This window comes from Phyllostomus discolor, chromosome 9 (assembly GCF_004126475.2).
Source record: "Phyllostomus discolor isolate MPI-MPIP mPhyDis1 chromosome 9, mPhyDis1.pri.v3, whole genome shotgun sequence".
NCBI lineage: Eukaryota > Metazoa > Chordata > Mammalia > Chiroptera > Phyllostomidae > Phyllostomus > Phyllostomus discolor.
This window is the reverse complement of record NC_040911.2, coordinates 19,618,090-19,631,692: the sequence shown is the minus strand read 5'-3', so window position 1 is coordinate 19,631,692 and position 13,603 is coordinate 19,618,090. Positions and strand designations below refer to the sequence as shown.

The 13,603-nt window shown below is 51.3% G+C and overlaps 1 protein-coding gene across 2 annotated transcripts in view; it reads left to right on the top strand.

Moving 5' to 3' along the window:
• The window catches only part of RNF165 (ring finger protein 165), a 97,222-nt gene extending 86,521 nt beyond the window's left edge, over window positions 1-10,701 (top strand). For both annotated transcript variants that reach the window (XM_036010256.1, XM_028524852.2), the window contains exons 7-8: window positions 3,823-3,929; window positions 4,389-10,701. In XM_036010256.1, coding sequence (XP_035866149.1) covers window positions 3,823-3,929; window positions 4,389-4,506 — 225 coding nt within the window. In that variant the 3' untranslated portion in view covers window positions 4,507-10,701. The remainder of the gene's footprint in view (window positions 1-3,822; window positions 3,930-4,388) is intronic.
• Window positions 10,702-13,603: the final 2,902 nt, after the last annotated feature.

Genomic DNA, 13,603 nt, shown 5'->3' with positions numbered 1-13,603 from the left:
AAACCCTGATGTAGACTAAGAGGCCTCACTTAATAATAGTGTATCACTACTGGTTCGACAGTTGTAACGAATCAGTCATGCTAATGAGAGTTGTTAACTAATAGGGCAAAAAATAAAGTCTGAGATGAAAACAAACAAATACATCATTTTTTAAAATTGAAGAGTTAAAAGCTTGACAAGCTCTGAGAAACTGAGGGCAGGCACACGCTCCTTGTGGTGGAGCCAGAGCCCGTCTTTACACGCTCTGCGCGTGGCCCCGGGACCCAGAGTTTGCGAACAGGGGGTGTAGGAAGCAGACACTGTCACAGCTGTCTCACTCGGCTTGGGCAGCTGTAGCCAAACACCATGAACCGGGGGACGCTTAAGCCGAGATCAGGCACGGGCAGATGTGGTTTTGGGGAGGGCTCTCTTCCTGGCTTGCAGATGGCCACCTCCTTGCTTTGTCTTCACATGTGGGGAGAGGCAGCTCTGATGCCTTTTTCTCCTCTTCCGAGGGCACTGATCCCATCATGGGGCTTCACTCTAGTGACCTGATCTGAAGCTAATCACCTCCCAAAGGTTCCATCTCCTAATAACATCACACTGGGGGTTAGGGCTCCAACATCTAAACTTGCGGGGAACCCAGACATCCGGTCAGTAACCACCACTAGTAGCTGTGACTCTGGACAACTTGCTTGGCTTTCCTGGCCCTCCCCTGCCCTTGTGAATGTAAAATGGGGGTGATATTTTAGTAGCTACCACAGGGGTGCTCTGAGGATTCAGGGGGACGAGGCACACGCACAGCTCAGCATGGTACCAGGCAAGTGTGCTCAGCAGTGGTGAACAGCTCTCCCCTGGATGTGGGGCTCATTTGCCCTCGACCCATTAAAATCCATGGGTCAACATTAAAAACCATGAATCTTGGTACGTGCCCCTCCTCCTAGAAGCACTAGATGTATCCATAAGTGATTTCAACCAACATTTGAGGATCTACTATGTGGCAGACATGGACAGTGTGCTAAAAGATGAGATGACAGTATTTCGGTAATGAAGGGGCTCATCAGCAGGGAAAAGTGATCATTTTCTGGGGAGAGGGCTTCGGGTTGTTGGAGAACATGGATGGGAAGGAGGGGTGTCCAGGGGCCTGGAGCAGCGTCTGCTCCCCTGCCCAGGGCGTGCTCTCTCCTGCCGGGGCCACACGTTCTGCCTGCCGTCGTTGCCTGAGGCCGCAAGGACATGAGGAAAAGAACAAACACAAAGGATGAAAAGGGAAAATGGACTGAATCAATGAGACAAAGAATTGAGTTAAAAATTGATGAGAATAGCCCTGGCCAGGTGACTCAGTTGGTTGGAGTGTCGTCCCCTACACCAAAAGGTTGCGGGTTTGACTCATACCTAGGGTCAGGTGTGAGTCAGGGCATGTACCTAGGGTCGCCAGTTCAGTCCCCAGCCGGGGCATGTGCAGAAGGCAACTGATGGATGTTTCTTTCCCCCATCTCTCTCTCTCTCTCTCTTTCTCTCTCTCTTTCTCTCAATCTCTCCCCTCCCCCTTTACTATCTCTATAAAATCAATAAACATACCCTTGGGTGAGGATTAAAAAATTATGAGAATAAAGGGAGAATTAGGGGAATAAAGTATTATTAAAAAAGCAATAAGAATAATTTAAAGTGAGAGATGATAAAGTTTAGGACCAACATAAAATGTAAAAAAAAAAACACTAAAAATTCAAACTGAGAGTAAAATAATATGACAAAAAGGATATTTTAAAATAGTAATGATATAAGAATAAAAATACAGAAAAATATATGTGATCAAATAGAAAATATATAAAAAGAATATGAATTAGGAAAAGACATGAAAACAACATAAAACTGAAATCAATAGCATCAAAGAGAAAAGGAATGTTAATGAAAATATGAGAGTAAGGGTGAAGGGATAAAATAAATACTAAATTCTGAAAAAAGTTAAAGTTAAAATAAAAGTTACATAGATTTAAAAAAGACAAAAACCAGAAAACCTAAAAGATTAAAAATACAAAATAAGAAAAAGAGTAAGTTTTGAAAAGAGAGAATGGTTTAGAGAAATATAGATTAGATGTGGTAAAATAAGGTATGACTATTAAAATTATCCACTATAAAAAGGAAATCATAAATAATGGTGAAAAAATAGAAAATAAGCAAGTTTTAATGGTTGAGTTTTAATGGTTATCTTCTACTGAAGATAACCCTCTCACCGCAGGGCTAGTTAAGCAAGGCCACTCCCCCAGCAAACACAGCTGGGCTCTTAGGCAGGCAGATGGATCTTATGACGCCGTTCACACTCACAAGCCATGACAAGTATAGGGGGCTGGGAACGTGACTCTGATTTTCTGGATTCTGGACAAGGGGAAGTTACTGCAGTCACCTGGTGTGGTTTGCAGCGGCATGTAGGGGCACAGGGAGGCTTAGAGCAGAAGGCATGGGTATTATTGTATGTTCTGACCAAGAAGCTCCAGAGCTTAGGACCAGGGACCAGAGTGGGGAGACATGGCACCTAGGCCTGGCCCCAAGGTCATCGTCATTCTCTGGGTGGTCTTTGTGTTGAGACTCTCCTGGTTTTGCTCTTGGCAAAATGAGCTTTAAGTCTGCTTATCCCTGGAGAGGGAACAGAAGGGCTAATTTTCTTCCCGTGGGTATTATCGCACTGTTTCGTGGCACAGCATGGAGATGGGAACATGAAAGGTAGGCCTGTTTCCCTCACTGATTACATCGCTTCCTCCCCGGGATATTTATTAGGCACCAGTGGTGTACTTGTGCTTGGCCAAGGGTGGAGTGGTGCCTGAAGAAGAGTGAGCCACGGTCCGTGCCATCTGAGAACTTGAAACTTCCCACATAGTGGTTAACTATTTTCTAGTAATTATCATAGCATTTAAAACAGGACAATTAAAGTCAGTAAAGTATAAACAGAGTGCCTGCAAGATGACTAATATTATGTTGGAACCACTGCCCATCTTAAAGGAACTTCCTGGATAGGAAGAGAAATCCAACAATATAAAAGCCAACAGTATGGTACAAATTACAGATGTTCATGCCAGGTTGAGGATTTTTGCCTTTGTCTAGTAATGCATTAAAAAAATGAATAGACATTAACAGTAGTGGAAGGAAGGAGGGAATGAAGGAATGAAGGAAGGAAGGAAGGTAGGAAGGAAGGAAGAAGGGAAGGGAAGGGAAGGGAAGGGAAGGGAAGGGAAGGGAAGGGAAGGGAAGGGAAAGGAAAGGAAAGGAAAGGAAAGGAAAGGAAGGAAAGGAAAGGAAAGGAAAGGAAAGGAAAGGGAAGGAAAGGGAAGGAAAGGGAAGGAAAGGGAAGGACAAATGGATGCATGGATGAATGAAGGACGCTGGACCTGAGAGTGGAGGAGAAGCCAGGAGGTGGGGTCTCAGATGGAAGAGTGTGAGGAGTGCGCAGAACGAAGCGAACAGAAAAGGCCAAGCTGTTTATGCACAGCCATCATTTTGCAAAGGATTGATTCATTGCCACCCAGTTCCTTTCAATGCTCTGTGCTCCTAGGACTGTATGCAGTTTATGCCGGGGGCATGAGTTGCCTGGAACAACAATAATGAAGTTCACTTGGCTTTAACCCTCTGTGTTCTGCAGCAGGGAGGAGAGATTGGGGAGGAGGCAGGGAGAAGGGTCTGGGGGGAGCATAGAAGCCCGGGTGTTACTTGGGAACTTAGAGGAGACTTCCTCACTGTGGGAGGGGGTGGGGAAGAGGCGGCAAGGGAGGGAAAGGCTGTGGGTGAAAGACAGTGACCACCAGGTGAGTCTGCTTCAGGTAACGAATGCTCCTCCTTTGCCTCTCATAGAGAAGACCCCAGGATGGCAAGGGAAAGAAGGAGGAGGGGGAGGAGTCAGACACGGATGAGAAATGCACAATTTGTCTGTCTATGCTGGAAGACGGAGAAGATGTGAGGTAGGAGACAGTCTTCTTGGATTCCCTCTCCCTTCCCTCGTGGGTACTGGTGACCACGTGGGTTTGTGTGTGCATGTGTGAGTGTGTGCACCTGTGTGCACCAAGTGTGTCATAGTGTGCTTCCTGGTTGTTCTAGGAAGGTGGGGTGTGGAACATTCTAGATGTGGGTGACCATGGGTGTGGACTCACAGAAACTAAGTTTAAGAGAACAGCCTCCTGTTCGGCCTGGCTTTGTTTCAGGCTGAACTGAAGGGGCCTCACGGAGAAGGAGGACTTTGGAGCCCTCCTTCCTGTCGTGACTTCCCGGCCTGGCCACAGACTCACTTCATGGCAGAGCGCCCCCAGCTGTCCTGGGTGTGAGTCTTCTGGTCCCTTGAATAGCCAGCATCCCTCGGCTCCTGGCGCAGCCCCGGGCCCCTTCCCCTCAGCCTCTCCTCTGACTCCCCCCCTCTCTTCCAGGCGCCTACCGTGTATGCATCTCTTTCACCAACTCTGTGTGGACCAGTGGCTCGCCATGAGCAAGAAATGCCCCATCTGCCGGGTGGACATTGAGACACAACTGGGAGCTGACAGCTGAGGGAGGAATTAGCCAGTGGACGCCCCATTTTCCTTCACCAGGTCCCCCCACGGCCATAGCCCTTGCAGCCAAACTTTGCCTTCTGAGCCATTTGACGTAGAGGAAAAGCCTGCAAGCACATTCTGTGGAAAGAGGAGTTGGTGGTATCAGTGTCCGAGGGAAAGGAGGGGTCGGGGAGGACCCACCCGTCCGGAGTGGTGACTGTCCCCATCTGCCTCGCTGTGCGGGAGGGAGGGAGCTGGCCGTGCCGGAGCAGGGGTGGGAAGGGGGGGCCCACGCTGCTGAGAATCCAGACGTGACCCCGAAGGTCCTAGCTCATAGACCGGCCCCTCAATCCTGTCCTTGGAAGGATTGTGTATATACCTCTCGACCACGTAGAAACCATGTAGGGGTCTCTAGCTATTTCTGTGGATGGCAGCCGGAGCATGTTAGCTTAAGAAAAATGTTGTGTGTGGTGCTCTAGTCATCTTGTGGTGGTCATGTCGCTATTACCGAATTCGCACCAAATATTTCTCATTGAGTTTCTTGTTTTGGTGCCTGACTGAACCAACCGACAGCCCAAATCTTCCCGTCTTTAAGAAAGAAAAGGGAAAAGGAATCAAACGTGAAAGGGAAAAAAAAAAGCCAAATCCTGTTTACGATGAAAAAAGGATGATTTTTTTCACCCAGGTTGGGAGGCGGGAGGGGGGTCCTTGTTTCGTTTTCTGTTTTGGTTTTTCCCTTTGCTTTCATTTTTCTCATGTTTACAATGCACGGAGTGTGGAAGGGTGCATCTGGGAGACGCGAGGACTGGAGAAGGAGCAGGAGGGGTCTTAGAGGGGCCTCGAGGGGCCCAGCCAGGCTCGGGAAGGTGGAGTTCGAGTAGGTGAGGGGAGAATTCTGTCTCGAAGGAGGGGTTGCTCGTTCCAGGGCCCGTTTACTTAGCTCCAGCCATCCCCTCCGTTCCACACGGAACCAGACCTTCAACTAAAGTTGCCACCAGGTCCCTTAGAGCCAGGATGCGCCTGCTCACGCCAACTGCTTCTTCTGGGCTGTGCTCATGTGCTGTCACAAAGAGGCAATTTGGCTACAGCCTCCCTATGCAAAAAATGAACCAGATGATAAGGATACATAGCACAGGCGATGGATACTTGGTCTCAGCCAAAGCGCTCTCAGCTAGTACCTGCTGGCTGCGGTCAAATACCATGGGCCTTGAGGAAGACCTTGAGCTTCCTCTGGAATGGTTCAAATCCTGATGGAGTCCCTTGGAGAAGGCCCCGGCCCTGGGACCCTGCTGGCTGGGTTTGGGAGGCACCGTGTCCCTGGCCTCTGGCCCTTTCTCTGACTCTTTGATAACCTTGGGCAAGTCCCTTTCATTCTCTGTGCCTCAGTTTCCCTCTCCTTAGAGTGAGGAGAAATGACAGTGCATCCCCATTTCTGCTTCCTCTACATCCTCACCTAGATATTGTGAGGATTAATACTACCTGCCCGAGACGTTCATGCTCTGGGAACCTCCTTGGGTTAGGGGTCGGGGTGGCAGGAGAGACAGACCTGGGAGTCCCAGGTGACAGCACACAGTATGTCTTTCTGCACCTCCCCGCAGTTTCCCCGGACCTCAGCGGGGGCTCAGAGATGAGAGGGCAGAGGAGTGGAGATGGGAAAATCTGCCACATTCCACCAATTCACCAGTCCCAACCCGGCTTCCTTGATCTGCCGGTGGAAAACACCAGCTCAGCTGGAATCCTGCTCTCTTCCTTCACCCCTCCCATCCTCCTCCCTGCACTTGCACTGCCCCCAATGCCTCCCCCCCTGCCCCAGTCAGATGTTGATAACAGAAGACTAGGGGGGCAGAATATTTACCACATATATGAAGAAATTCCATAAGGCTGAGGAAACTGGAGTGTGCATTGCTGCTACAAAGGGTAAAACCATGACCACTGGGTAAAAATGACTGGGAGGCAGATTTTGGCTTGAGGTAGAACCTTCTAGCACAACTAAGCTATCAGGTAGCTGCTCTGGACACCTACAAGCGGAGTGTGGAGGTGGCTTCTGGAGGGAGGGTTACTCAAGGGTCTTACTCAGACGAAGGTGACCCCTACCGGGTGCCTGCCAGGGTGGGTGCCGGGACAGACGACGGTGAAGAAGACTGTCCGGCCTGGAGGAGCACACAGCGTAGCTGAGGAGTGAAGACACAAAGGACAATGCAAAAATGGTGACTAGTCTACTTAATGGCAATGAGCATGACACTGTCCCATTCAGCGAGGCCAACAGTGTCTCTAGGGCTAAAGGCTAGAGACCCCACCAGTGTGGAAAGTATTTACTTCTGAGTCAGGATTTTGGGGAAAGCTAGTGACTAGTTGCCCGGGGAAGGTGGGAATTCTCCCTGTCCTGCTTTGACCCCCAGGTAGCCAGGGTGGTCCAGGGAAGGTCACTCCCATCTTAGTCGTGGCCTCTTGCTCCTCTGTCTAAGGCTGGTCTGGAAGGCTAGCAGGTAGAGGGAGTCGGTGGGGAGGCCAGATGGGGCAGGAGCTGGCGTCCTGCGTCCCGGCCTTGGCTCTTCACCAAGAGAGTGGGTAGTGCTAGAGCCCTGCCTTCTTCTCGCTGGGACTCAGTTTCTCAGTTGCACCACGAGGAGGTTGGACTGCATGCTTGCTAAATTTTCTCCCCACACTCACATTCTTTGATCCTCCCTCACATCAATACATCGTTCAAGTCATCAGAGCTGTGCGCCAGCCGAGCTGTTGACATGACGTGCTGTGGGCTCCAACGTCTGCTTTCAGGCTGGGAGTGGGGCGTGGTCTCCTCCTCCTACCCCCCCCCCCCCCCAATTATCTGCAGGCTCCCTGAGCACCCCAGCCTAACCTGAGGCACTGCCTGAATGGGGCGGGGACCACCTGGAGGAAAGAGGTCAGCTGCTGGCTTTGAGGGTAGATTCTAAAGCCCCCATCCTCTGCCCATCTCTTTGGGGCCCTCTTCCCCTGCAGGTGAGCACAGGAGGTGATGTGGATGCAGGCACCTCCCTGCTCCCTTAGTGGGGCAGCTGTCAGGGTGAGACGAGAGGACAGGGGGTCTGTGCTTCTGCTCCTCGAGGCCCCTCCCCCATTGTCCGGTGCTGGGGAAGAGCGGAGAAGAGGCGGGCTCAGGCCTCAGCATCTCACACCCACCACCTCCAGGAGGGGAAAACCCCAGTGCTCCCCCTTCTGCTCAACACCAGGGACTCAGACCCTTTCTTGACTGAGACGCATGAGTGCCTTCTGGGGCGAGAGCTGCCCCAGGATCAAGTTGGGCCTCCTAGCCACAGTGCAGTCCTGGCCGCAGTGGGTCCATCGAGGACGCCGATCGCTGGAGCCAACGCCGCAAGCCCGGCCTGCTCAGGCGGAGGGCGGGGGGCACGGGGCTCCTCCACACCCCCGGGGACCCTCTCCGCGCAGTGTCGCCCTTGCCCACCACCTGTGGCAAGGCTCCAGCTCCTCTTCTGCAAATGTTCCCGGCCTCCGTGCAAGTATTCTTAACTCTTTACGCCTAATGAACAAGCACAGTTTTTTCAATGGTGAAAAAAAAGCACCAGATTTTTCTTTTTTTCTGAAGAAATCCCCCAAGCCCCCCCCGCCGGCCGGCGGGACACACACTCCCCGCGTGGGGCTGTAGCAACGTCGTCTGTCAGGTCCCCCCCTCGTGTTTCATCTCCTGCGCGCGTAGAGCAAATGCTAGAGCGATTTCAGCTGATAGAAAAACAAAAATGAAAAAAAAAATCCACAAAAAACAAAAAACATGGCACGTTGCTAGTTTACAGGGTTTTGTGAGTTTAAATGCCTTATATTTAACAATCATAATTTATGACTAACTTGTAGATATCGTGGGTTCTTATTTAATTATTTTTATAGTTGTTTTGCATTTTTAATTATAATTTATTTATTTAGAAAGGATACTAATTTTTTTTATTACTCCTATTACCTCATTTTGGCGTTGTTTCTGGGAGTGGAATGCTTTGCATGCATTGGTACGATGACAAACAACTACGAATACAAAAAAAAACATTTAAATAAAATTCCGCGAACTTTATTTCGTCCAAACTATCAGGGTGTGTGATTGCAAGCTGTCCTCCTGTGGTGCTGGCCTCTTTGGATACATTCCATACGAAATGCAAACCTTTGATTCTGTATGCTGTGATCTAGTGAAAAACTCCAATATAGTGACTGTATTTAGCACATATATGAATATGATTTGCACTCGTCAGCAGACTGGGGTAATCCTTTCACTTGCTACCCTCCCCCCCTCACCGCCCCTCATTAACCTGTCTTTCCTTCTTCCCTCGCCCTTCCCACAACCTCAGCCCGCTCTGTCCCTGCCCTCTGAGGAAAGTCTGGGGCCACTGGAGGTCGCTCTCGTCACCTGGGCTCCAACTCTCTCTGGTTGCAGAATGCTCCCTTCGGACATGACCAGCAGGAGCATCTAAAAGCCAAAAAACCCTGATTTATTAGAATCAGAGGTCAGGAGGCTCAGGTTTGCAGACCAGCTCTATTGCCAACTTCCCTGTGACCTTGAGCAAGTCATGTGGCCTCCTTGTGTCCCAGTTCTCTGGGCTGGGGGAGGGAGGTGAGCTGGAGGGTCCTCAGGGTCCCTCAGACTCAGAGAGACTATGATGCAGGTCTGGTGGGAGACCACCCTGCTGTGCTATCTCACCCTCTCCGGAGAGAAGACAGGAAGGAAGGAAGGAAGGAGAGGTAGTGACGAGGAGAGGAAGAGAGTGGACTGAGAATTTACCCAGTGGGTTTGCTCAAAGGAGACTTCAGAGGATTTCTGTCCTTTTATAGGCGGCATCCTGGCTGGGGTGGGGGGGGGGCAGGGAGACAGGACAGGTGAATTCACCCTTTCACATGGGACGTGTCCTTTCACAAGGTTTGATGGGGACTTGGGGAGTGAACTCAAGTCCGTGTCTTGCCAGGTATGGGGATGGATTAGGCCCCAGACCACAGTGTTGGGCATTGGCGCCCCATCCTGCCGTCTCCTGGAGCCTGTGTTGTTGAGGCATTGCCCATGACAGCAGATTGGAACACATATGCTAGACTCCTGGTTTCTCCTTCGCTCTCTGTCATTGCTCCACGAGGCTGTGGGCAGGGGGCGCTGCTGTGGAGGACAGGGGTGTGGGCTCCCCGCTCACCGCCCCGAGGAAGGGTGTGGGGGACAGGTTTAGGGAAACAGTGGCTTCAAAGCCTCGTGCAGCTGTGAGTGCAGATGCCTTTGAGTGAACAGGAGAGAGAGGGGGTCCACGCCCTCGGCAGAAGCTTCCGAGTGGGCTTGGACCCTGGCTGGGCGAGAGAGGATCACTCCCATGCTCTCTGCATGTCTGCCTCTTTCCCCCTTTCCTCCTTACCTTCCTTTCCAGCCCGTCTTTTCCTGCTGCCTCTTGACACCACTGCCTTCGCCTGGTGGAGAAGTCCACCCTCCGCATGGGGCCCCTCCCCGGGATGGTGCTGATGGGGGAGGACGTGGACGTGCAATTTGCCACACTGCCTGGCCAGGCTTGTAGAAGTGGCTGGGCTGGGCACGGTCCCCGAGCCTCAGCTTTGCTCCGGCTGGACTATGGGTCCTGTTCCCTGGGCTTCCTGCCTGCTACCTGCCTGGCTTCCCTTTCTGCCTCTGCCCTGGAGCCTTGTTCTCCTGCTTTCCTTGGAGGTGGCCCGTGGAGTCGCCTACCAGGCCACCCGGCCACCACACTGCTGGGCCTGGCAGACACTGCCCTCTTGGCAAGGCTCCTGGACGGACATGCCTTATGCTGCTCTGCAGGGTCAGAGTGGGAAGGGGCCCCTTGCCCTGGCTGGCCTGTGCCCCCACCCCTCCTAACCCCAGCCTTCCCCTCCCCCAACCCCACCCCTGGCCTTGGCTGCAGCTCATTTCTCTGCTGTGGAGCCAGCGCACTCGGCCCTCAAGGGGGTAATTTGGTTGCCCCTGGTAAGTGAAAGGATTATCCTCAGTGTTGATTGTCCTTTTTTGTAATCCTCCTGCTGTTCTGTTCTGTTGTGCTGTGCAACATTTTGCTACATAGACTATTTTATAGCAGAAAGCTAGAAGAATATTTATTATGAATATTAAAGCAATAGTGCATCAATGAAAAGGCGGAGACATTAGGAATTGTGTAAATGCTTAGATTCACTTTTGGTGGATTTTTTGTACTTTATTTATAACTAATAAAAATGAACTGCATTGCTAACTACACCTCACTTGTGCAAGGTGCTCATTTCTCTGCACACCCAAGGCGAGTCCGAGAAAGCCTCCTGCAGTCCTCTGTCTCTGTGCGAGACCAGAGGTGACAGCAGGTCACCCTTCCCCACTCATTTTCCTCGCCCTCCCTCCCTGTCACTCACCGGCTTCCCTCCCCTCCCCCACCACTGACCTTCTTCTTCCTCCTCTGCTTCTTCTTCCCCCTCCCCAGCCTCCTCCTCCTTCTCCAGTCTCAAGTGTTATTTTCTTTAACTTTTTTGTCTCTCAAAGAAGCTGTTCCGTGCCGTGAACCCAGCATCTAGTTTAACCTATTTCCTAAACTTCAGTTTATGGCTCTTAAAGGGGAAAGTTCCCATTTTTTATCAATTTTCAAAAGTAACCTCTTGGGTTTTGAACCAGAGGACACCTCAGTGTCCCTTCAGGGGAGCGGGGATGTGATTTTTGACAGTCGGCCTGGGTTTCTTAGCCCTTTGTAGAGCCTGACTCAGACACTCAGCACCGTAGAGGCCCAGGACAGCGGTGAACATGGCCCAATGCAAAATCGTAAATTTACTTAAAAACATTGTGAGATGTTGTTTGTGATTACATGTCACAGTGTATTTAATGTGTGGCCCCAGACAACTCTTCTTCCTCCAGTGTGGCCCAGAGACGCCAAAAGGCGGGACATCCCTGGTCTCCAGCCTGTTCTCAGTGTGCGGCTCAGTGGACTGAAAGGTGGCTTTCCTTCCTAAACTGCAAACAGAACCCATGCTCACGAGCCTTCTGTAAAAGTGACAGACTTCGTTTCTGAGCGCAGTGGCAGGGTTACAGAGACGCGGGCAGAAGGCACAGAGCTCCGATGAGCTCTCTCACCACGACGCCGGGCCCCTGCTGCGATCCACACCTTGCCCAGGGGCAGTGCACCGCCCAGCTGACAGGCCCGCTATCCATTCATTCTCATTCACTAAAGCCCATCGTTATTGGGTCAATGGATATTTAAATCCCTAGTGTTTGTTCAAGTGCCAGGACCACGACAGCTGTCTGCTGCTTTCCTCGTATTTCCATCTCTGCCTCTCAGTCCATGAATCGGAGCTGGTGGGTCCCGGCCCCCCCACCAACCAGCGTGCGGACGTGCAAAGCCACTGCCTTCCCTGGGTTTCCAGCTGTGATAACACAGAAGGTAGACTCGGCTCCTTCCAGTTCCCACATTCCACGTCTTTCTTATAGACCCCACCCTTCTGTTATCCTTGTCTGTTTAATCTCTGTCTACACCATGGAAGTTCCACTACGAGGAAAGGCCTGAGCTATCCTAGGGACTGGGGAAATGGTTCTCTTTCCTTGGGTTTTGTCCTACCCCCTACACAGGCAAATGTAGCCTTCCTAGCCTCTGCTCCCTCCCCCCACTATCCTATCTCAGAGCCCGGGAGCAAAGGGACTTCTCAGAAAACATCCAGGCTCATACTCTCCGCATGCCAGTGACTCCCTGTCGCCACAAAGACCCATGAAGAGCCCCAGGAGGCTAACGAGGAACACAGTCTGTCTGTATTAGTCAGGGCTCTGCAGCAGACAGAACCAACAGATGACAGGTAGGTACGAAGGTAGGTGGGTAGATAGATAGATAGTGATATTTCTATATATATTTGGGGACTTATCATGAGAAAGGATAAGCTCCGGTGTTTATGGGGCAGAGGAGTCCCACGACCCGCCGTCTGCAAGCTGGAGGCCCAGCAAGGCCGGTGGTGTAACTCAGTTGGAGACTAAAGGCCTGAGGACTGGGGGAGCTGCTGGTGTCAGGCTCAGCCCAAGGGCAGGAGAACACCGACATCCCCTCAAGCAGGCAGGCAGAGGGGAGCAAGCCTTCCTCCCTCCACCATTCTGTTCTGTTCAGGCCTTCCGTGGACTGGATGATGCGGACCCACATCAGGGAGGGTGGTCCACTTTACTGGGTCCACCGATTCAAATGCTAGTCTCACCTGGAAACACCCTCACAGACATACCTCGAAATACATAATGTTTCATCTGGGCTTCCAGTGGCCAAACTGACACACAAAATTAAGCGTCACACTGTCCTTACCTCACCCCCAGGTCACACTGAAACTTCTAGACCAGAAGTAGATAGAGAACCCACCTTCCCCCAGCCCGTAATCAGCACCACCTCCCCCACCATCCAGGTGCCGCTACCCGCCTTCTCCTGTAAACTGAGGGCTCCTGTGAAAAGGCACTCCTTCTCAAAGCCCGACTGTCCCAAACCCCCTGCGTTCCTGCAGGCTCTCTTTATTCCCTTTCCCGAGGCCAAGCCTCCCCTACCTGTTCCCCACAGTCCCCTTACCTTGTCCTCGCTCAGGACATTTGGGTGCCTGCCGGGGTGGGTGCCTGGTGCCACGTTCTGCCAAGGGGCCGGGAGTAACACGGGTGCCAGTTCAGGATGGACACACCGCACAGGGGTCCTTGGGAAAAGGGGCACCCGCAGTACTTCTGACTTCATCTAGGGGGACCCCCACATAATCGGATTCATAAGGGTTGTATCTGAACCGGCTGAGTTTATACTTCCATCAAAATCTTGGAAGAAAGGGGCTGTTCAGTCAGAGCTGTGGGAATAGTAACGGAAGGCTTTTGTTTAACCTACTTAAGAGCAAAATAGTTTTTTAAGACTGTGGCACAACCGTTTGTATGTAAATAGCTCATGCTAATTGCAAACGAGTTTTAATCTTTTCTTTGATGTAGACCCCCGGAGATACTTATTTGGAAATACTTGGTTAGCAGTTACGTGAAAGCAATACAACCACGGTTCTTTCCGAATATCCTTTCACGCAGGCTTGTCTCTAAATCGGGTGTGCAAAAATGGAGCCGATAGAAAACCTTGTCATTCAAGAAGCCACCCTTATAAGGAAGACCTTTCTGCCAGACAGGGGGTGGG